This window comes from Mustela nigripes, chromosome 1 (genome assembly GCF_022355385.1).
Source record: "Mustela nigripes isolate SB6536 chromosome 1, MUSNIG.SB6536, whole genome shotgun sequence".
Lineage (NCBI taxonomy): Eukaryota > Metazoa > Chordata > Mammalia > Carnivora > Mustelidae > Mustela > Mustela nigripes.
The window spans coordinates 189,159,633-189,184,173 of record NC_081557.1 but is presented as its reverse complement, the minus strand read 5'-3'; the positions used below and the strand labels follow the sequence as shown (position 1 = coordinate 189,184,173).

Genomic DNA, 24,541 nt, shown 5'->3' with positions numbered 1-24,541 from the left:
AGGTAAAGAAAAGACAGTTCCCTAATTCTCCCACATTCCCAGACAAGTGTGCTAAAGTCAAAGCACTGTGTCCTGTGTAAGGTAATATAAATATAATCTTTTGCAGATTTACCATGAAGGCAGAGTAAATGAAAGTGATTACAGAAAACTAGAAGAAATGCACCAGAGATGCCTGCTTGCAGAGCGTTCAAAAGATGATCTTCAACTAAGACTTAAGACAGCAGAAAATAAAATAAAACAACTTGAAATAAAGTAAGTTATTCTTTTCGATTTTCTGTTAACATTTTCAGAATTCATACACTTTCTGACAGATTCTTTACTTTTTTAAAATAGAACTTACATATATGTTAAAAAAAAGAAACTTTTCAGCACCAAATAGAAATTTTTAAGCTTATTTTTTTAAGATTTTATTTATTTATTTTACAGAGAGAGAGAGCACAAACAGGGGGAGCAACAGGCAGAGGGAAAAGGATTATCAGGCCCCCAGCTGAGCAAGGAGCCCTATGCGGGGCTTGATCCCAGGACCATCATGATCTGAGCCGAAGGCAGATGCTTTAAGCTTCTTTCTGAAAACTGATTTCATCAGGAAGAAAAGATTTAACAGTATTATGCCATTTTATTTTAAATTTCTCCTTTTTGGCAGTTAATTAGAATGCTCATAAGATTGGGTGTTTTTCATACTAACTATGCAGCTTTTATAGTAGCTTCCTTATAATTGTTTTTATACTCAGTTTATACTTATATTTCTTTTGTTACTGAATATCCAAAATAATCCATCATGTTTATTTATTACATTGCTTATTAAAATGGTAAATTTATAGTCTGGCATATCCCTTCTGAATATTTTTTTACCTTTCTCCCCCAGAGTGTTACTTAATACAGTAAAACTTAATTTGAATTGCATGAAATCTCAGTCTGTTACAGAATATGTTTAATAGATATTTTAAAAATAAAGAGGAATAGTGTCAGCAATATAGTGGAATGACTTGGAGGTACCTGGCCCATGTCCCTCCACAGAAAAATATATGAAAGGCATCCCTGGACAGAAGTGCCTTTATGAGAGCTTTGGGATCCAGGTAGGAGGTTAAAAAACACTGTTGGAGCCCCAAAACAGGGAGGGAAGCTTGTGCACCAGTGGCAGTGCACATTGTGGTTTTATCTATGGACCAAAACAACCCCATCTTCCTGTGGTTCTGGCTCTGGCCCTACTTACCCATAGTCCTACACCTGGCCCCCTCTACTAAGGGACTCAGCAGAAGCCATTCCTGTGGGTACTTCTGATAACAGGTCTGCCAACCTCAGAGCTGACTCTTGTCCCTCCAACCCAACTCTAGTTCCACTCTCCTATGGTCTGGAAGCAGTACTGCCCTCGCAGGAACCAGCCCAGTGAACTGAGAGGAGTACTGATTGTTCCCCAGCAGAAGTCACATACGACAGCAGACTTAGCAAAAACCACAAGATACAGATCCAGCAGAAGCCACACTTGTGTCTTGTGACCCAGCTTCAGTCCCACTCTACCACAGTCCAGAAGCAGTCCTACCCACCCATGGACCAGCACAGTGACATGACAGGAGCACCCTTAGGAACCCCCATGAGACATAACACCTGACTGTATTCCTGAGTACATGCTTGCCAACTATGAACCTGGCAATAGCTGCATGACATGGTTTCAGCCTTGCTCAACCACAGTCCTAGAAGCTGCACCATCAGTTGTAGGACTTCAGGGGAGAAAGTCTGTGTGCCAGAATCAGTCTGTAAAGACTGGAAAAGGAATCTGCTTCTTCAGATACACAGATACCAAGAAAAGAATCTGACAAACATGTTAACACCAAAGGAAACTAATAAAGCTCTACTAATTGACCCAAAAGAAATGGAGTTCCATGAACTGCTTGACAAAAATTTTAAATGTTGTCTTAAAGAAACTCAATGGACTATGAGATAAGACATTTGACTAAATGAAATCAGAAAAATGATACATGAACAAATGAGAAGTTTAACAAAGAAATAGAAACCATTAGATCAGATGATAGGCCACAAAACAAGTCTTAGAAAATTTAAGAAGATTGAAATTATATCAAGTATCTTTTCCAGCACAATGGTATGAAACTACAAATCAATAATGGGAGGAAAATTGAAAAATTAACACACTCTTGAATGATCAATGGATCAAAAAAGAAATCAAAGGAAATAAAAAATACCCTGACATGGAAGCATAATATACCAAATGGAAGCATAATATACCAAAACTTATGGGATGCAACAAAATCACTTCTCAGAGGGAAGTTTATAGCAAAGTTTATAACAATAAATATATATTAAGAAATCTCTCAAATAAACAACCTAACCTTACACCTTAAGAACTAGGAAAAAAAGAAAAATACTAAGCCCAAAAGGAAGGAAGTAGCAGAGATAAGAGTAGAAATAAAAAATTTTTACAATAGGAAAGATCAACAAAGCTGAGACTTAATTTTTTAAAAAGATAAAATTGACAGTCTTTTAACTAGACTAAGAAAAAAAGAAAACTCAAAATCAGAAGTAAAAGAGGGGAGACATTATAACTATACCACACAAATACAACAGACCACAAGAGACTACTGTCAACAATTACATGCCAGCAAATTAGATAAACTTGAAGAAATGGATAAATTCTTAGAAACACATAAATTCCTTCTAAGACTGAATCTGAAAACTAGTAAGGAGACTGAATCAGTAATTAAAAACCTCCTTGGGTTTTGGAAAAGCCCGGAACCAGATGGCCTTACTGGTGAATTCTACTAAACATTTAAAGGAGACATAAATGAGAGTGCCTTCTCAAACTCTTCCAAAAAAGTGAAGAGAGAACATTTCCAAATTCATTTTATGAGGCCAGTATTACTCTGATACCAAAACAAGGACAGTATCAGAAAGTAGAATTCCAGGCTTAATACCCATGATGAATACAGATGGAAAAATACTCCAAAAAACATACTAGCAAACAAAATTCAATAACACATTAAAAGAATCATATGCAATTGTCAAGTGGAATTAATACCTGGGAGGCAAAGATGGTTCAAGATATGCAGATCAGTAAATGGGCTATACCACATTAAAGAATGAAGGATAAAACTCGTGATCATCTCGATAGACACAGAAAAAGCATTTCACAAAATATAGCATCTATTCATGGTAAAAAATTCTCAACAAATTAGAGAAGAAATGTACTTCAACACACGAAAGGCCATATATAAAAAGCCCACAACTAACGTCATACTAAATGGGGAAAAGCTAAAATCTTTTCCTTTAAGGTCAGGAACAAGACCATGGTGCCCACTCTTGCCACTTCTATTTGGTATAGTAATGGAAGTGCTAGTCAGAGCACTTACAAGAAAAAGAAAGAAAATGCATCCAAATTAGAAGTGAAATTGACTCTGTTTACAGAGAACATGATCCTATATATTGCAAAAACCCTGAAAACCTCACCAAAAAAGTCATTTGATCTAATACATAAATTCATTAAAGCTGTAGGAGGCAAAATCAACATACCAAAATCAGTTGCATTTCTATACACTAACAACAAACTATTTGAAAAAGAAGGAACAATCCAATTCACAGTAGTTTCAAAATGAATAAAATACTCAGAATAAATTTAACCAAGGAAGTGGAAAAAACTTTACACTAAAAATCATTGGTGAAAGAAATTGAAAGTCACATATAAATGTAAAGATACCATCTTCATGAACTGGGTGAAAAAATATTGCTAAAATGTCCATACTATCCAAAGCAATCTTCAGATTTGATAAAATTCCTATCAAATTTCCAATAGCATTTTTTTTAAAGATTTATTTATTTATTTGATAGAAATCACAAGGAGGCAGAGAGGCAGGCAGAGAGAGAGGAGGAAGCAGGCTCCCCGCCGAGCAGAGAGCCCGATGCGGGACTCGATCCCAAGACCCTGGGATCACGACCTGAGCCGAAGGCAGAGGCTTTAACCCACTGAGCCACCCAGACATCCCTCCAATAGCATTTTTAGTAAAAATGAAAATCCTAAAATTCATAATGGGGGCATCTGGCTGTCTTAGTTAAGCATCTGCCTTTGGCTGGGCTCATGATCCTGGGGTCCTGGGATCAAGGAGCCCTGTGTTTGGCTCCCTGCTCAGCAGAAAGCCTGCTTCTCCCTCTCCTGCCACTCCCCCTGCTTGTGCTGTCTCTCTTTCTGTCAAATAAATAAATCTTTTTTTGAAAATTCATAATGAACCTCAGAAGATTTTGAATGGACAAAGCAATCGTAGGATGAACAAGCTGAATGCATCACAATTCCTGATTTCAAAATATATTTACAAGTCTTTAGTAACCAAAACAGTATAGTACATGTGTAAAAAGTAGATACATAGATCAGGAGAACAGAATAGAGAGCCCAGTAGTAAATGCATGTATTTATGGTCAGCTGATCTTTGACAGGAGTGCCAAGAACAGGCAAGGGGGAAAGGATAGTCTTTTCAATAAATGGGAAACATTTCCCAACATCCAGTTGGGAAAACTGGATGTCCACATGAGGAAGAGTGAAATTTAACCCTTTTCTCACGCCATATACAAAAACCAATTCAAAATGGATTCAAAACTGAAATGTAAATCCTGAAACTGTAAAACTACTAGAAGAAAATGGGGAAAGTTTCTTGACGTTGGTCTTGCACTGGTTTTCGAATCTGACCCTAAAAGTACAAATAACAAAAGCAAAAATAGACAAGTGGAATTTTATCAAACTAAGAAGTTTCTGCATAACAAAGAAGAAAATCAAAAGAATCGAAAGATCACCTACAGCAGGTGAAATATGTGATTTGTAATTTGAAATATTTGTAAACAATACATCTAAGAAGTTAATATCCAAAATATATAAGGAAGTTGAACAATTCAATAGCAAAACAGATAAATTGCTTTAGAAATAGGAAAAGGACCTGAAGAGATTTTTCTCAGAAGACATACAAATGGCTAACAGGTTTAACAAAAGGTGCTCATCATCACTGGTCATTAGGGAAATGTGGATCAAAATTACACTGAGCTGTTACCTTACACCTGTTGGAATGGCTGTTACCAAAAAGACAAAAGATAGACTCCAGGTAAAGATGGCAGAGCAGGGTTAAAGCTTTTGGCTGACTACATTCAGCAAATGTAAACTTACCCAGATTGAATATGCTTTTATTGCTGTAGCTGGAGGAGCCCCTCCAGTGGGAATTAAAGCTGCAGATAGTGTGATATTAGCAACTGAGATGAAACAAATCCATTCTTTATGATGAGCAAGGTGTACACAAAATGGAACTAACTACTGAGCATGTAGGCTTGGTGTATAGTGGCAGGGGCCCAGATTATAGAGTGCTTGTGCATAGAACACAGAAACTAGCTCAGTGATACTATCTTGTTAAGCAAGAACCTATTCTAGCAGCTCAGCTGGTATAGGAAGTAGTTTCTGTGATGCAAGAATATACTCATTCAGGTGGTATTCATCCATTCGGAGTTTCTTTACTATTTGTGGTTGGAATGAGGGGCAACTGTATTTATTTCAGTCAGATCCATCTGGAGTTCACTTTGCCTGGAAAGCCTCAGCAATGAGAAAGAACTATGTGAATGGGAAGGCTTTCCTCAAGAAAAATAACAAAGACCTGGAACTTGAAGATTCCATTCATATGGCCTTAAAGGAAAGCTTTGAAGGGCAGATGACAGAAGATAACATAGAAGTTGGAACTGCAGTGAAGCCAGATTTAGGAGGCCTACTTCAACTGAAGTTAAGGATTACTAGGCTGTTATTAGTATAATAACAAAGTGATTGGAAAATCCAGAATTTCAGATAATCCCTCTATTTAACCATGTTTAAAGTATGTTTTGTTTTGCAGGCTTTTTGCATACTTATTTCTACATGGTTTAATGGACTGATGTTTTTTAAATGACACTCATAAATCATAATTAACTGTTAAATTAAAAAAAATAAAAGAAAAGAAAAAGAAGATAACCAGTGTTGGTGAGGATGTGGAGAAAAGAAAACCCTTGTATATTGTTGGTGGGACTGTAAATTGGTATAGCCACTATGGAAAACAGTGCATGGAGTTTCATCAAAGAATTTTAAAAACTACCATATGATCCATTTCTGGGTATATATCCAATGAAACAATATCACTGTCTCAAAAAAGATATCTACACTCCTATGTTTGTTGAGGTATTATTTACAGTAGCCAAGATATGGAAACAACCTAAGTGTCCATCAAGAGATGAACGGATGTAGAAGGGGGAGAGTAAATAGATCTAGTTATCCCCCCATTCTCTATTTTTTTCTTACAATTTGTTGAAAACCTAGGCTGTTTGTATTCTAGTTTCCTCTGCCCACATGCATATATGTGATGCCATTTATCTTGTTTCTCTGTCCCATGTAATTCCTAAAAACTAGTAGTCAAATCAAGAGGCTTAGCCTGATCCATTTTACATTTTTTTGTAAGAATTCTTCATAAATGATATATTTTTGGACTTCAGTTTGGAGGCACATAGTATGTGATTATTTCTGATGTTAGCATCTTTCTGATTTTATCATCCTTTGATGATTGTAGCCTAGATCTATTGTTAGGAACTTTATCAGCCAAAGTTGATATAGGAAAAAAGAGCCAAAGTATTATGGAAATAAAAGACCATATATATTCCCTCTGACACTTATTGACCAGGGTAATGTTCATAGTATTTGATTAGCTGGATTGAAAAAAAGGAAATTTTTAAAGATAGGAATAAAAATTAGCAACATATTGAAGCCATATACATGTTTGAAGTTTGTGTCACCCAGTAATCCATTGTTGAAAAAGTTCAAGAAATATAACCTGTTTAAATTGATAAAACAAAAGGCTTATAGAACTGGAAGTTTATTTTTTAAGAAACATTTTAAGTCATATAACAGGAAAATATGAAATAGGTCTTATTATAATTTAGTAATACAGACAGCTAATGTGTCTTCCTATGGAGTTGATTTAAGTGATAAAAGAATTTTGATCATTACCTTCCTTACCATTAGTTTCAGTTTATCCCCTTGAGGACTTCATTACACAGTGATTCTCACAGTTAGCAAAAATTTGAAAAGAAGTTCCACATAGATTTTCTAGGTGAGTAGTAACAGTTCAGCTTATTAGTTGAGATTGCTAAATTGGTTGTATTTGCCTGGGATAATACAACATTGTGAAACTACATATTTCAAGTCTACAGTGAAGAGAAATGGGTCAGAGCAAAGAATACAAAAGTCTGTACTATAAAACATAACTTCTTGACTTTCATTACAGATCATTGTTTAAAGGTTCCTTTTGTTCTTTAAATCAGTTCCTCGGAAGAGATATCACGTTGCCAAGAAATGATTCAGAAACTTCAAAACGTATTGGAGTCTGAGAGAGAGAACTGTGGATTTGTCAGTGAACAAAGGCTGAAACTTCAGCAAGAAAATGAACAGTTACAGAAAGAGACTGAAGATTTAAGAAAGATTGCTCTCGAGGCTCAAAAAAAAGCCAAATTAAAGGTATTTTGAAGCCTAATTAGAGTTAAGTGTGTTCTTGGGAAAGTCAAAATATAAAAAATATTTAAATATTTACCCAGTAAAACATTTCTAAGTCTTTTTTTTTTTTTGGCCTTTTCATCAGATGACACTAAATCATAATGCAGAGCATTAACCAGTCTTTTTTGTATTGTAGAATTTGGCAAGCGTACTTGAAAATGATTGCTTTCACTATCCACACACACATAGAATTCTTTGCAACCATGAAATACACTGGTATTGTTGCCAAAGCAATTTAAGCAGTGCTAGCAAAACTATAGATTAGATAACTTTATAGACTGCCATCCTCTCTTCTTCTATAATAGCCTCTTAAAAATTGAAGTCTAAAACCAGCTTTATAGAGCGTGCTACATCAGTATGCTCTGAGAACCTCTCATAGATAGTCTGAAATTTCCATGCAAGGGGGAGGGCAAGGGACAAAAGTCTCCTTTGGAAAAAAAATTCTCCTTTATTTTCATTCTCCTCTCCCCTTCCTCATGTTAATGTTTAACATACTTTGAAAATAGGAATGAGATAACCTGTTTAAGGGAGTTTCAAGAAGCACAGATGTCATTTTGAACATGTTGCTTGCCTTACCCCATTCCATGCAACTTTTATGAAAGTTGTCATTAACTCTTTATGATAAAGAACTGTATCTTCCAGTTTCATAAAAAGAATATGAGGTGGCAATATTCATGTTTCACTTTGTTTTTTGTTGCTGTATACTCATAAGAAGTTACATTCCAACCTAATTCATATCAACACATATTTATTGAATGCCTCCTACTGCAAGCATCAAACACTGTAGTTATTTATAAAAGCTTGAACTCTGAAAGAGAGCCTTATACAGAGAAGTTTCTACTTTATGCTTTAGGCACTGGGGATTCAAGACTTGATATAAAGCTACAGTAATTAAGACAGTGTGCTATCAATATAATAATAATTAGGTTGATCAATGGAACAAAACAGAGTCCAGGAACAAACATTTTTCATAATCACCTTATATATATCAAAAGCATCACTGTAGTTCAATATGGAAAGAATTATCTTTATAATAAATGATGCTAGATCAGCTGGGTCCATATTTTAAAAATAAACCTTGACCTCTGTATCATGCCATACATTTAAATTAATTTTGCTGCCTTGTAGACCTAAATGCAACATATGAAACAGTGGAGTTTCAAAGAGAAAAATCTGCATGATCTTGTGTAAGAAAGAATTTCTTAATGTGAACACAAAAGACAATAATCATAACATAAAGATTATTTGGATTTTATTATATTAATATTATTGGGTCATCAAAAGACACCATTAAGTACAATGCTGGATCTGGTTTGCCAGTTTTGCCTATTAGAAATCACAACCTTAATTGTAAAAAAAAAAAAAAAAAAAAAAAAAGATACCTTTAAGAAAGTGAGAGAAAGTATTTATAATATAGGAAGGAAGTATTTGCAATACATAAAATATAGATAATACATGTATCACATACATTTATACTATAATAATATATAGATGCACGTTTATATAATATAATACAAACAAAAAAAGACTATAGACTATAAAAGCTGTTACTAATTAATAACGATAAAACAGCAATTAATAAGGAAAAACAGGTACCTTATTTCCAAAAACATTTCAGCAAAAAACTGAAATATGCACTTCACAAAAGAGAATATGTGAAAAAATGTTTAACTGCATTATTTATCAACAAAATATAATTAAAATTACAATGAGGTTCCACAGCATACTTACCAGAATGGCTAAAATTTTAAAAAAAACTAAGAGCATCAAGTGTGACAAAGATATAAAGCAACTGGAACTTCCATATAATACTTTGGGAATGTAACTTGATATAACCACCAGTTAATGGTGTCTTTTAAAGTTGGATATACAGACATACAGTGCCAAATAATGCCGGCTTCATACCCACAGATATGAGTGCTTATGTTCATGAAAACATTCATATAAGAATATTCATGGAAGTTTTAATCCTGTCAAAAATTGAGAACAACTCTAGTGTCCATCCACAGGAGATTCCATAAATAAATGGTGGTGTACTCACATCATGAAATAGATACTGGAATAAAAAAGAATGAGCTATGTCTATAAGTAATAAGGGATGAGTCTTCATAGACCTAATGCTGAATAATGAAGCCAGATATTAAAAAGCTCATAGACCATTAATTTCATTATATGAAAGTGAAAAATAGGCATAATTACCTATGAGGATGAGATCGGAATAGCAGTTACTATTTCAAAGGGTGAGTAATGATTAGAAGGGCATATGAGGGAGCCTCCAGGAGTATCTAAATCAGAGTGGTGACTCTGGTATGTCAGTAAGTGTGTAAAACTTGAACTGTATCCCTAAGACTTGTGTAGTTCATTATAAGCAAAAGATAAATCTTGGCAAAGGAAGGTCAGTAGGATTGTAGATAAAACAAGAATAGTTTTGAGTTTGATGCTTATGGAAGCTGGATGATATGCATATAGGGATTCATTGTAATATTCTATTTTGTGTATGCTTGAAAGTTCTCATACTAAAACATTTCCATAATAAAATAAGTCCAGGTACTTTGGTGAAAAAATATTATATCTTCCTCTTATATTTTAAGTTTCATATTATAAATTTCATATGGATTAATAACTAAAAGCTACTAGTAACACGATAAAACAGTAGGAAATGTAGGCAAATGTATAAATGATAGGTGGAAAAGAACTTTTCTAAAAAGCGAGACCAAAATAAAAGGAAGAAATTGCAAATGAATATATTAATAGACTTAAGTATATAAAGTTTTTAAATATTTAGGACCACTTTTTAAGTGTTTAGAAAGGAAATAACTGGGGGAAATAATTTTAATAAATATGACAGAAGACATAAACCATTTATATATAAGGAGCTTTGAAAAATATTAAAGGTGAATATTTGTAACCTATAATAAAAACATGTATGAGACATGAACAGAATTCATAAACTAAGGAAACAAATTGCTAATAAACAACTTTTTAAAAGTTTAAATTCACTGTTGATTAACTGGATAGTTACCAGTGTGAGTGAGTGTGCAGCTGAGAGTTTAAAGTGGTATAGAGTCTAAAATTTGTTCATAAGAAAATAATTAGAATATTTCATAATTTTAAAAATGCAACACTATTCATAATAAATTAGAAACAACTTATCTAGAAATAAAGGAACAATGAAATGGTACATATCTGCAAAATACTTTATTGAGTCATCATTAAAAATTATTTCCAAATAATTTATAATACTTTTATATTGCTGTGTTCTAAGTTTAAAAATAATAAGGAAAACACTTGAATATATATATATATATATTGCAATTCTGTATACACTAAATTCTAAAATTCATAAATAAAAACAATGATGTAGAAGGAGAAGTAGTTATTCTGAGTTGTAGGTTACAGAGAACTTATATTTGTTTTTAATTTTTTAATTTTCCATTATTTTACAATATACATCTGCTTTGGGGTTTGGGTTTTTATAATGGGGAAGAGAGGAGTCAGTGACTTTCCCCTACCTGGTACTACATTTTGTTTGTCTATCTTTAATAGTTCAGGATAGTAATTGATGTTTTAGAGAACAAAAGAATGACCAAAAGCTTATCTATCCCACGAATCCCATCAAAACTGCCTTTTTGCCAAGTCTGAATCTAGCTTAAGAATTATTGGTAAATAAGGGGCAGAACTTAACTAACTAGATAGCTATAAATTTTATCTTATAAAGGAGGATCACTGTCAGATAACTGCTGCTTTTTAGCTGATTCCTTCTTTGCCAACATAGGAACCTAGTGCCACACTTCACTGCTTTTCTTCCTCTTGAAAAAGAGTGTGATCTTCCATAGAAAAACTGAAACGAGCCAAACACATCAAGACAGTTGGATATTGAGAGGTCAGTTGGCTGAGAACCTTACAACTTATTATATGAAACTTTCATTTGATCTTAAGGCCACTGCATTCCTTTAAGCCCTAGCTTTCCCCTTTTCTTACGTCTCTGTTCTTTCTGTCAGGGCTCTCATTTCTTTGTGTCTAAATGCTCCTCATAAGTTCATAAAATTAGGAAATGGATAGTTTTAGCATTCCAATCTGTGTGAGTGGTTCTCTGCAGGGGAAGAACACAAAAGAAAAAGGGAGGGAGACCATGAGTAATTTCTTCCTCTACCAATATACTGAATTTAATCATCAGTCATATTTTTGTTACAGGAAACCTGATCCAACATCACTGCCAGCCTGTCCACTTTAACAACTGAAATATTATCAACTAAAGGATCTGGGGTGTGTTTAAACACTAAATTTTGATACCAAAAAGCCATCATTCTCCTTGTCTACAACAAGTGCTTTCATAACTTTCCTGTTTTAGGTGCTGACAATGTGATGAAGACATGGTCCCTCTGACCAAAGCCCCTCCTTAAAAACATAATTTTTGCATTGAGATGGACAAACTTTAAACATATATTTACAAACTAATAAATGCTTTTTAGGAAAAACTTAGGGCTTATGTGTTTATAAGCTTGTAACAGGGAACTGGTTTTGTCTAGATAGAAGCAGTAATTGAGCTAAGTTTTAGAAGTTGAAGAAAATACCTAAGACAAGCAACAGGGGTAAGATTATTACAGGCAAAGGAAAAAATTGTCAAAATGAGCCAAGAATGAGAAGGCATTGTGATAGAAACAAAGAAAGAGAAGGGAGTATTGGCACAACACAAGCTTGTACAAATAGGCAGAGACCAGGTTATCATAAAGGACCTCAAAACAAGGCTTGTCAAATTGCAAATAGATTTTCCAAGAGGAAATGGGGAGTTAACTAGGCAGGCTGACTTCTAAAACTGTATAGATACATATATCAATATGTAATATATATGTGAGAGATGCAGACAGAAATACACAATTCCGCCTAACATAACCATGGTTTCTCCAGACAAAGTTGAGATTGAGGCAAAGAAGGAAAAGGAGTGTATTCAAATCTAAACTTACAGAATCCAATAATACAAAAATTAATAAAGTATCAGGGTCAAGGAGCCTCAGGAGGCTCTAATACAATACAGAATTAATAAATCCAAGGTGGTTTTCCCGGGGCCAATATTTATAAATTCTTAAATTTCCATTTGTGTACTATTGGAGAAAGAAAATTTAAGCAATTTAGGAAACACGTTGCATTTAAGCAGAAGTAGTAAGAACACCGTGTTTGCAGTTGACCCCCATAAACCATGGATTTTGCTGTTGTTGGGTTTTCTTCGGTGTTGAGAAAGTTGAGTCCCTGTTTCATCCTTTTTGATCTTGAAAATATATATTTATACGTTGTTTATATATTTTATATATATTAAATATATACATATTTAACAGATTATTAGAATCTATACCAGCTGTGATGATTTTAAAGGCACACTACTTTAAAATACCTTAAGATACTCTTTGTAGTATTTCTTTAGTATAGTAAGATATAGATGGCCCTAGAGTACACCAAAGAAATTGTCCTAGTAACTATTTTCTCAACTGACTCAAGGATGGTAATAGGTAGTTTCAGTCTAGATGCATGCAAGAGAAGGCAATTCCTTACATACATTGAACACCAGAGACCATTAGGGCTTCATTCTCTCCCTGATCCCCAGTGAAGAAAGCTTCTAGAGTATCCAAAGAACATCTACTTACGTTTATTCTGCATTAATGTATTTTTACTGTATGACATAAATTATCTAGAAATCATGGAAGATATTTCCATATGGGATTCTAATAATCATTATAGTCCTTTTTCCTGAAAAAAAAAAATTTATATCACAACGGAAGTGGTAAAGAACTTCTTGTATATTATTTTCTTTTTTTTTTTTTTAAGATTTTATTTATTTATTTGACAGAGAGAGACCACAAGTAGGCAGAGAGGCAGGCAGAGTGAGAGGGGGGAAGCGGGACTCAATCATGACCCTGGGATCATGACCGGAGGTGAAGGCAGAGGCTTTAATCCACTGAGCCACCCAGGTGCCCCTTGTATATGATTTTCTTTACAAAGCTCTTTGAAAGAGTTTGAAATTAATATGAGGTGACTTGAGATTTTGAGTTGTTGAATACATTAAGGTGCCAAGAGGGTGGTACACTTGGAGAGGTCATAGCTCTGTAAACTTTTTTTTAATGGCTTTAGTAAAAAACTCTCAACTACTGACAACATGAATATTTTCCATGGATTCTAATAACAAGTTAAAGTAGATAATAAGAGCAGTTTATATTAGATAGTATACTTTTTTCCTACTGACACTTTAAGGTATTGAGGAAAGTGTTGCAAAAAAATTATGGTCCATCATAATTCTGGTTTCACTAAATTTATGTTGTATTATAAATTTAGGCATAATAAATATAATTACATATAAATCCACAATAGAGGATAAGTCTTCATTTGTGATGAAGACATATTATAAACTTAATTTTTATATAGATTTCTTATCCAAACATTTCTGTGCCACAGACAACACAATGATTGATTTCTTTTGTGTATTATCATTGATCGGTGTATCTCCTACAATATCACAAAAAAAGATGCTATGTTCATTTTATTCCTTAGATCAGTACAATGGAACATGAATTTTCAATAAGGGAACATGGATTTGAAGTTCAACTGAGAGAGCTGGAAGACAGTAATCGAAATTCCACTGATGAGCTGAGGCATCTCTTAGTGACTCAACAGAAAGCAGCCAATAGGTGGAAAGAAGAAACAAAGAAACTTACTGAAAGTGCAGAAATTAGAATCGGTAATTTAAAGTAAGTCCCTATTGTTTGATACATTTTACAGAATAAATTAACATTTAATGTCCTTGCCATAGTGTTCTTTAAAATGTCTTGTATTTTTATTAAGTGAATATTTATTGAACTGTTTTGAAAATTATTAAGCATTATAAACCAAAACTCATACTGTATATTTTTGTAAATTTTACACATATTCTACAAAATATAATAATTTTTGTTGGAAATAGCAGTTTAGAATCTTTTTTTTTTTTTAGATCTTATTTGTTTATTTGACAGATAGAGATCACAAGTAGGTTGAGAGGCAGGCAGAGAAAGAGAGAGGAGGAAGCAGGCTTCCCTGCTGAGCAGAGAGCCTGATCCAGGGCTCAATCCCAGGACCCTGGGATCATGATCTGAGCCGAAGGCAGAGGCTTTAACCCACTGAGCCACCCAGCACCCCAGCAGTTTAGAATCTTAACAGTCTTTGCATATAAGCATAGCATAAAAATGTTTTGTGGTTGCAACAGAATTTGATTGATTTGCAAAGCCTTAAGTATTGGCTCTGTGGCCCTTGAAGAAAACGTTTGTTGACCCCTGCCCAGAAAGTACTTGAGCTTTTTATGCTGAATGCAGTGGAGATGCTTTGGAAGGCTTTGAGCAAAGTGAAATAAATGATCAGGCTTAAATGTTCAACAAATAATTTTGATTACAGTTTGAATAGACTGAAGAGGAGCAAAAGTAAAAGGGAGAAGGTAGGCGAGTACTGTATAATTGATACATAAAATGTAATTTGGATTAGGTTTTAAAGGGTTGTGTTAGGGTCCGTGATCAAAGGAACGAGACTGATATAAAGCGAAAGTCAAGCAAAACTTTATTTCGCACCAAGCATCAAGAATCAAACTGACTGGTCAGGGCTATCTCTTATGAAAAGGTGATGACGATGATCCCGACAAGGTCACTCCCAAGAAGGCCGCTCTGGAGGAGGCTGCTCTAGATGAGGCTGCTCCGCAGATGAGGCCGCTCCATGATCGGAGCCACTCCCAAGAAGAGGCCACTCTCAAGATGAGGCCGCTGCTCCATGAGGTTGCTCCCCAGACAAGGCCGCTCCCAAGAAGAGGCCATTCTGGACAAGACCGCTTCCCAGACGAGGCTGCTCCCGACGACGAAGAGGCAACAATGACAGCGACGATGACAAGGAGGACAACCCGGATGACACAGACTCAGCTCCCCACGATGCCACTCTGACAAGGCTGCCACCCAGAGGAAGCCACTGCTGCAGACAAGGCCGCTCGTGGCTCGGGGTGGCGAGGCATTTTGCGGCGAGGCCGTTGGCATCTCAGGGCCACTGGCGTCTTGGGACCGCTGGCATTCCAGGGGCTGCAGGCGTCAGGACAGCTGACCGCTGGGCCGCTGGACTGCTGGACCGCTGGTGTCTCGGCACCGCTGACGTCTAGGGGCTGCAGGCGTGGGGGACCGCTGACCACTGGACCGCTGGTGCCTCAGGACCGCTGACCACTGGGCTGCTGGACCACTGGTATCTTGGGACTGCTGACCGCTGGGCCACTGGGGTCTCAGGACCGCTGGCCTCTAGGGGCTGCAGGCGTCAGGACTGCTGACCACTGGACCACTGGTGTCTAGGGGCTGCAGGCGTCGGGACTGCTGACCACTGGACCGCCGACGTCTCAGGACCATCATCAGCGCAACTGCCAGAGGCTGCAGCTCCGGGCTGCTGAGGCGGGACCACTGGAAGCTGCAGGCTGCTGGAGGCTGCAGGCAGCGGTTCGGGACCACCAGAACCGCTGGCAGGACCGCCAGAGGCAGGGCCGCAGGTGGCTGGAGGCTGCAGGCGGCGGCTCAGGGCCGCCGGAGGCTGGAGACTGCCGGTGCAGGGACCGCCGGTGGCGGACCGCTGGCAGTGGTTATAGCTCTTACAAGAGCTGTTATAGCTCCTTCACTCCGCCGACTCTTCTGCTCCCGTCAACTCTTCGGCTCCCACCAACTCTTCCTTCTGCTCCCATCACAGCTCTCCTCTTCCCCTGCTAGCCTCGCACAGCAACCTTTATGCGGTTGGTTGAGCCCCACCCCTATACAGGTGGCCAATCGGATCTCAATTCACCCTAGTGGATATACACATGCTGCACCGATTGGACATCTCCACCTGGCCTGCCCCACCCCTACATCCGGGGTCCACAAGCAAGTTCCTCTGGGAGGGGCAGGCCCTTACAGTTGGAGATTATTAAAAAAAAGTTTGAGCCATGTTAAATATGACCTGCCTAGAAAACATTTTAAATCAGATATCAACTAGTCAGCTGAGTCTGTAAGTTTGGAGTTCAGGGAAGAGATTGCAGCAGGAGCTATACATGTGGGAGTCAGTACTGTACACGTAATTTTTAAAGTCATGGGATGAGAACATGTAGAAAGGAAGTCTAGGTAAATTAAGCTGTCTGAGGTCTGAGTTCCAAGTCTGGAGAGATGAAAATTCCATTGAAAGAGACTGAGAAAAAATAACTAGAGAAATAAGAATCAAGATAGAATGGTTAAAAAAATTTTTTTTCAGGAGTATAAGCAATAATAATAGGTGATATTTACTTATACGCACATAACATGTTTGGTGTTCTAAGCGACTTAACACGTGCTTAATCTTGATAACAACCCTACAAAGTGGATAACATTATTGTTTATTTTTACAGAGAAACTGAGGCGGAGGAAGGTTAAGGAACCAATTCAAAGTCACATAGCAAACAAAATGGCCAGTAAAGACAATATGCTCTTAACCATTGTTTTATAAAATGCTACTGATTGGTTGAGAAAAGTGAAGACAGAGAATGGACCTTTTAGTTTGGCACCCTTTGATGGTCTTTGTGAACTATGTTAAGAGCAGTTCTGGTACAATAGTGAAATAAAAATGTACTTAGAATGAATTTAAGAGAAGTAGAGAATTTCTGCTTCCAGTTTAATGGTGAGCTAAGCAATTTGAACCTCCACCACAACTAAAAAAGTTAGATGGATTATAAAACCCATCTAGAAGAGCATTAAAGAACTAACAAATAATTATTACCAAATTTGCCTTATCCCAGGAATGCAAAATTATTAAAACATTAGAAAATAAGTTAATATAATTTATCACTTTAACTTTTTTTTTTAAGATTTTATTTATTTATTTGACAGAGAGAGAGATCACAAGTCGGCAGAGAGGCAGGCAGAGAGGGAGGAGGAAGTAGGCTCCCTGCTGAGCAGAGAGCCCCACACAGGGCTTGACTTGAGCCACCCAGGCGCCCCACATTAACTTTTTTTAAAAGAAAAATCATAAGGTCTTCTCAATAGATACAGAAGAATCATTTGATAAAATTTGATATCCATTTATATTTCAAAATAACTCTAACAAATGAGGAATAGAATTTCTTTAATTTTATGAAGTTATCTATTGTAAAGCAAACATTATTTTTTAATGACCAAAAAATGTTAGTAATTTTCCTTTGAAGATTGGGAAGATATAAAAGTTTATTATTACCACTTCCATTAATATTTGTATGAGAATTCCTTACCAGTGCACTGTGGCAAGAAAATGAAAGAAAAGGTATGAAAACCAGAAAGGAAGAAGGAAAACAAACACAGATGACTGTATATAATTAGTATATATAAACTGTATATATAGAGTATATATAGACTGTATCTATAGTATATATAAAACATGACTATATGTAGTACGTCCAAAATTAATAGATAATAGGTTAATATACAAAAATCAATTGTATTTCTACATATCTGCAACAAATATTTCAAAACAAAACTTCAGTAAAATTTACAATGCATCAAAAAACATCAGATGCTCAGAAATAAATTTAACAATGTGTGAGACTTCTACATGGGAACTATGATATCAGGAAGATTGAAGAAGGCTGAAGTAAATAGAGATCAGGTTAATTGATCAGAATACTTAATGTTGTAAATTTGTTAACAACTTCCCCTGTCTAGCCATCTGTAGATTCCGTACAGTCCAGATAAAAATCCTAGCACATGGAGCAGTATCCTAAGTATATTAAGTGAAAAAAAAAAATTCTGTATAGTACGTATAGTATTCTGCCCTTTAAGATGGGTGTGTGTGTGTACATATATATACAAGCCTGCTATACATACACTACATTCATACACATATGTGTACATTCTCTTCTTAAAAATAGGTGACCAGAACAGTAATTAAAATGGTTATCTATGAGGAGAGAGAAAAATGTAAAGCTAGACTTCTTTGAATGAACTTTGTCTTATAGGTATATAGGCTTGAGTTTGACACTATATAAATGTTCTTATAACTGTCTTTTAAATAAAAATTTTTTAAAAAACCTAAAAATCTAAAGTAAAATTAAACAAATGAACTTAATTGTGTAGAAAGTTGATGACTTAACTGCACAGATAAATTATTTCAGGTGACATTAAACATAGTAACTAAACTGTATATCCCTACTGAGATAAATCCTAAGGATAAAAGCGAATGTAAAAAACCATAAACTGTTTTTAGTAGTTAAATCATCATAAATAATATTGATGTTACTATTACTCTGACTCTTATAAAGAAATTGAATAATTATAGAAATGCCTTTAAGAACCAGGATTTTTATAATAAGAAGGAAGAGACCCAAATAAAACTTGTATTTCTGCATTGAAATTGGGAATATTATCATGGGAACTCATGACGTGTTTTACTCATAAAAATATGTATTTCCTGGCTCGGTCCTGTATTTCCTCACTCTGTCCACTTAAGGGACCCTAAGAGGCAGTGACCAGTATTCTGCTATGAGATATCCTAAAAGAAACCGGAACTCTCTAGAGAAATGATTGATTACAGCTATAGGATAGGAAAGTACAATATGAGCCTAGAAAACAAAAGGGGAGGAAGGTATCAAGATTATTTGGCCCATTTTAGAAGGACCCAGGAGCCAACTTAAGTACGCCCCTTCTGCAGAACATCTGCAGTAAATTGAAACATGTCAAATATATTAAAAATCCATGACTTCAGAATGATACTAAATTTAAAAAAGCCTTTGGTCACCTTTAGAAGATCCTATAGAACTGGCTCTTTCTGAAAAAAGATAAAGGAGAAAATCAAGCTTTTATTGTACTTTTTCTTTAGTCACTACTATAATAGCCCTTACTTCATTGGTTAGGGAACCAACATAGGTATTTTGCTAGTTAGTAGCCCAATGTGTTTGTTCTGATTAGGCATCCCAGAACCAGGGAAATAAACACAGAATAGGAGTATAGAAACACTAGTTGTAAGACTTAAGCCAAGAGTTCATTGACTACCTGATCTGCATAAACCTGTCCTGGTTGGGGGGCCACAGTGTCATTTGGGTCTCTAGGAATTTTTTCAGCAACAGTGTCCAGTAATCCTGAAGGTGTCTGGATTCTTCCTTCCCCACTGTGTGGTCATCCATTGCACCCCACTGCTTGGTCACCTAATTTTGGAAATTAGGTCTTCACAGATCTCTTAGGGGAAGGCTATGTATATGAATGTATAACAGATTCCTTTTAAAGGAACCTGCAACCCCTTTCTTTATTCAAGAGGCTTTGAGTCTGTGACCTGACCAAGTCTGAGAAATGGTTATAGGGCTGTAACACTTTCTTATAGTGATTCAAGTCAGGTTTGCTTTTCTACTTCTCCAAGTCATGTAGTAGATCACCCATCTATTTCAGTTCTAGGGTCACAGTGATCAAACTAGCAGATCCCAAAGATCTCTGCAGATCAAACTCTCCTGGTAACTATTTCAACTCTGCCACCCATTCTAGTAATGATGACCACATTTTCTTTGGAGATTTAAAGCTGCTACATCACCCTTGCCATTGAGAATCCTATCATCAACATTGAATTCAGGAAACACTACAGAGCTCCGCAGGGATACTGGAGCAACTCTCATGACTGTATTTCACTCAGTCTCTGTGGAGAAAATGTGCTTTGGATCCTTCTGAGGGCCAGAGTTGAAGGATGGATGAGCTGTTTTTATATTAAAAAAAAAAAAAAAAAAAAACCTGGCTGCAGTCTTCCAGTCTCCCCCAGGCTTTAGTAACTTCCTCTACACTACTGATTCTCAAATGGGGATTACTTTGTCCTTCTCCCCTCCCTGGAACATTTGTCTTGAAAATATCCAAACACATGTAGGGATGATTCTGGATCTAGTGTACAGATGCCAGGGATACTGATAAACATCCTATAATGCACAGAACAGCTCCTCACAACAAAGGATTTTCCAGCCAAAGATATCAGAAGTGCCAAAGTTGACAAACCTTGCTTTACACCATAACAAGGATTTTCTTACATTTCAATATCATTCAATATAGGTTACCCTTGAGCCCAAATTATGTTCAGCTAACCAAACAAATCAAGTCACTTGAGCTAACCTGAATCCATAATGTCTGCTTTGTGAGCCCACATTGAAAAATTTGGCCTAATCTAATGCTATTTCTTCATCTTTAATACGACATCCTTAGGATCCATTCTCGCACATACTCCCCAGGTTCTGTCTACATAAAATTGGCAGAATCGTGTAATGATTTTAGGGTATTCTGCCTCCTCACAGGTCTTGTTTTGAAGGTCATTCCCTAGATCCTATCAGACTTGACTGGCTATAGATACAGAAATAGTGAATGAAAGAATGAATGATGGCGAGGTGAGTCCTGAAGGGAATCATCTCTTCCTTGTAAAGCAGCCCCTTCAGGGGAGACTGTAACGAACTCCTTAGGCAGAGGATACTTACCTTTCCAAATAGTGTGGAACTGCTTCTACTGGCAAAGGAGACATATAAGAATTTAGGGATTCAAGACCCAGCTTCACTGGAGTCTGTCTGAACACATATTCCCATCTCAATTTTCAGGGAAAGAAAGACCCTACAAAGTTGGGAATTCAGTTTGTATTATAATTTAGTAACATACAGGGTTAGACTTTGCATTTGATTATCAGAAATCTCAGCTTTGCAACCAGAGGAGATAGGGTTTCTTTTAACATAGTCATAAGAGCTTTCAGGACCCTAACCTGGACTTTGAGCTCAGAATTTAAAACTCTGAGCTCTTTATTGTGGATCCTCAAAGTTCTCCAGTGTACCTAGAAGTCCCATTATGTTCTTCATTCGGTACTGTTTTATGTCCTTAACTCCTTGGTCACTCAAAAATTTATCCTTTATAGGCGCTTGATTATATAGGTGATTTAAGTATTTTGCCATTGTACAGCATGGATTACCACTGTATCCTTTATCAGTGGACTTTAATCAAAGCAGAGAACCAATTCCAGATAATCCAGAACCAGTTTTAGAGTACTCATTCGTGAGGTTATATTCCTCCAGGACTACTTCTGGAATTGAAACAAATTCCTATATGTATCAGGGTTTCTTCAGGAAAACAGAGCTACTCTGAGTGATATAGAATATGGGATTTTGGGGGGGAATTAGGTCTGACACAGTTGTGGGAGCTGGTAGAGAAGTCAATGCAATGCATCTGTTGTTAAGCCTGAAGTCACTATGGGCTAGCTAAGCTAAAGCTGGATATGAATGAAAGCAACTCTAAGGACAAACTGGAACCCTGTTTTCATTTATCTGTCATCATCTCCAACCACTGCCATTGAGACCTGCAGGAAAAGCTGGTACCATTTACTGTGCTTCTGCACATGACTCAAGAGGCTGAAAGAAGACATCTGCCAAGAGGTAGAAGACAGAATTTCTGTGGATCCAAGTAGTGCTCCACACCAACATAGTGACCTAACATATCAGCAACAATGTGCATGAATTGCCACAGTGCCAGGTGCCCTGTCACCCTTCAGCGTCTGTTGCACAAATTTCTTTTATGGTCAACACCAACTCAGGACCAGGCAGGGAAGGGAATGCTGGGAAATGTAGTTCCAACTTAGCTAAATTGTTGTAGTCCAAAGCTGCCATCATGAATTTATCATAACTTAGTGATGTTGAGCAGTTCACAATGTTTACATAAGAAAATAGGAAACCATATAATATAAAATAGACTTAAATGATCATCAGTCTAAAGATTACATTTATGATAGCTATAGCTTGTTGAATATATACTATTTGACACTTTACAAACTCACGTAATGATCACAAAAACTTTATGAAGTAAATGCTCTAATCTTCCCTGTATTAGGGTTCTCCAGAGAAACAGAACTAATAGGATGTATGTGTGTTTAAGTGTAAAACAGTTATTTTAAGGAATTGGCTTATGTGCTTATGGAGCTTAGCAAATTTAAAGTGTTTCTGAGGGAAAAAACTGACAAGCTAGAGATTCAGGAAGGAGTTGGAATTTGAGTCTAAAGACATTTAGGCTGGGGACCTGAAGAGCCATTGTTACTATTCAAGTTCGAAGGTCATCTCTTGCAGAATTTCCTCTTGCTTGGGAGAAGTAAGCTTTTTGTTCTGTTAGGCCATTAACTAATTATATGAGGCCCACCCACATTATAGAAGGCATTCTGCTTTACTCAAAGATTTAAATATAAATCTCATCTAAAACATTTCACAGGGACGCCTGGGTGGCTCAGTCAGTTAAGTGTCTGCCTTCACCTTAGGTCATGATCCCAGAATCCTGGGATCAAGTTCCGCATCAGGCTCCCTGCTCAGTGGGGAGCCTGCTTCTCCCTCTCCCTCAACTCCTCTCTCTGCTTGTGCTCTCTCTCTCTCTGACAAATTAATAAACAAAATGTTTTTTTTTTAATTTTCTTAAACTAAAACTAAAATATTCTCACAGAAACATCCAGAGTAGTGCTTGATTAAACACCTGGGCACAATGGCCCAGACAAGTTGACACATAAAATTAACCGCCACACTCTCCATTTTACACGTAAGGAAACTCGAAGCTTTAAAAAATTTATAAAGATCCATAATCCATTGTTTGCAATTTTAGATTTGAGAAAACTCTAACAATAGAATTTTCCTAAGTTAGGTGGCTACAGTTCGGGTAACAAGACCTGACTTGAACCGACAGGTGGCTATTTATGGTATAGGTATATCTATGTCTGCACATATACCCATATACGCATATAAACATTTCATTTATCGTGCCTATTCGTATGTTCTACTAAGAAATATTTCTGACTCTTATAATCTTTATCCAACTCTAAACCTCTGAAATAATTTTCTTGGATGTCTTAGGCTTGGCTTAATATTGTATATGTAACTTGTACATATCAGCTAATTACTCCCAGGAGGTTATTGATAGTGAATGTGTTTTATTTTAGTTTATATTCTCTGAAGTATCAAGCAAAGTACTTTTCCAAAAGAAAGCACATAGAATATAGAATGTAATAGCCTGGAGTCTGTCAAAATAGTTTTAACACAACCCTATCTATTGTTTTCATCTGGGCTAGAAAGCTTGTTAAGGCCCTTTACAACTTGTGACTTCAGGAATAATCACATTTTATTAAGGAATTTTTACATGATTCCCTGGAGTTGTCCCATTATTACATAGGAGTCTGTGAGTTGTAAGATCATCCATAATTTTTGGTAGGATATTTTATTCAGGAAGATCAAAGAACATCTTCAAAAATTATAGATATCTTAGACTTTAAGTCTTATAGATCTTAGATTCTGTACATTTGTATTTTCATATATAAGAAGAAATATTTTTAACCAATAAACAACTTATTTTATGCAACAAATATCCTATAAATCGAATTTTTACATCTGAAATCATCTTAAATGCTCTGGTTCATTCTTTTAAAATAACTGTAAAGTAAGTGCTCTGGGAAGGAAAATTTGTATAGTTGTTTTCAATTATAGACAAATCAGTGCTTCTCACAAATTATTTTTCCTCCAAAACATAAAGGGAGGCAGAAAACAAAATAGAGTTGTCCCCACATGTGGTATACATAAAAGATCAGAACAGAGTGAAGATGAAAAAAAGAGTAGACTTGAATCACCTTAGAGGAAGATGGGAACACACTGGTAACATTAAACCAGATGGGCTGTAATCATAAAAAGAAATTGAGTGAAATACTTTTTTTAGTGAAAATATGCAGAATAAATTTGAAAACATGAAACTTTGTTAGCTGTGTTATTTTGTTTTGTTGTGTTGTGTAGCTATCAATTAACATTTTATTTTTTTTTAAGTTTTTAATTCCTGTTCATTAACATACAGCATTATATTGGTTTCAGGCATACGATATAGTGATTCAGCAATTCCATGCAGTACCCAGTGCTTAACATAAGTGCACTCCTTAATCTCCATCAGCTATATAGCCCAATGCCCCATTCTCCTCCCCTCTCTTAACCATCAGTTTGTTCTCTGTAAGAGTCTGTTTCTT

General features: G+C 36.1%; 1 protein-coding gene and 1 pseudogene across 4 annotated transcripts in view; both read left to right on the top strand.

The window, feature by feature from the left end:
* The window catches only part of SCLT1 (sodium channel and clathrin linker 1), a 175,766-nt gene that overhangs the window by 112,883 nt on the left and 38,342 nt on the right, over positions 1 to 24,541 (top strand). For 3 of the 4 annotated variants that reach the window (XM_059378370.1, XM_059378371.1, XM_059378369.1), the window contains 3 exons: positions 107 to 252; positions 7,321 to 7,513; positions 14,090 to 14,286. In XM_059378370.1, coding sequence (XP_059234353.1) covers positions 107 to 252; positions 7,321 to 7,513; positions 14,090 to 14,286 — 536 coding nt within the window. Of the gene's footprint in view, positions 1 to 106; positions 253 to 426; positions 665 to 7,320; positions 7,514 to 14,089; positions 14,287 to 24,541 lie in introns of those variants that run through there. The other variant, XM_059378372.1, reaches the window with a different exon arrangement.
* LOC132008164 (proteasome subunit alpha type-2-like) lies at positions 5,100 to 5,797 on the top strand (annotated as a pseudogene).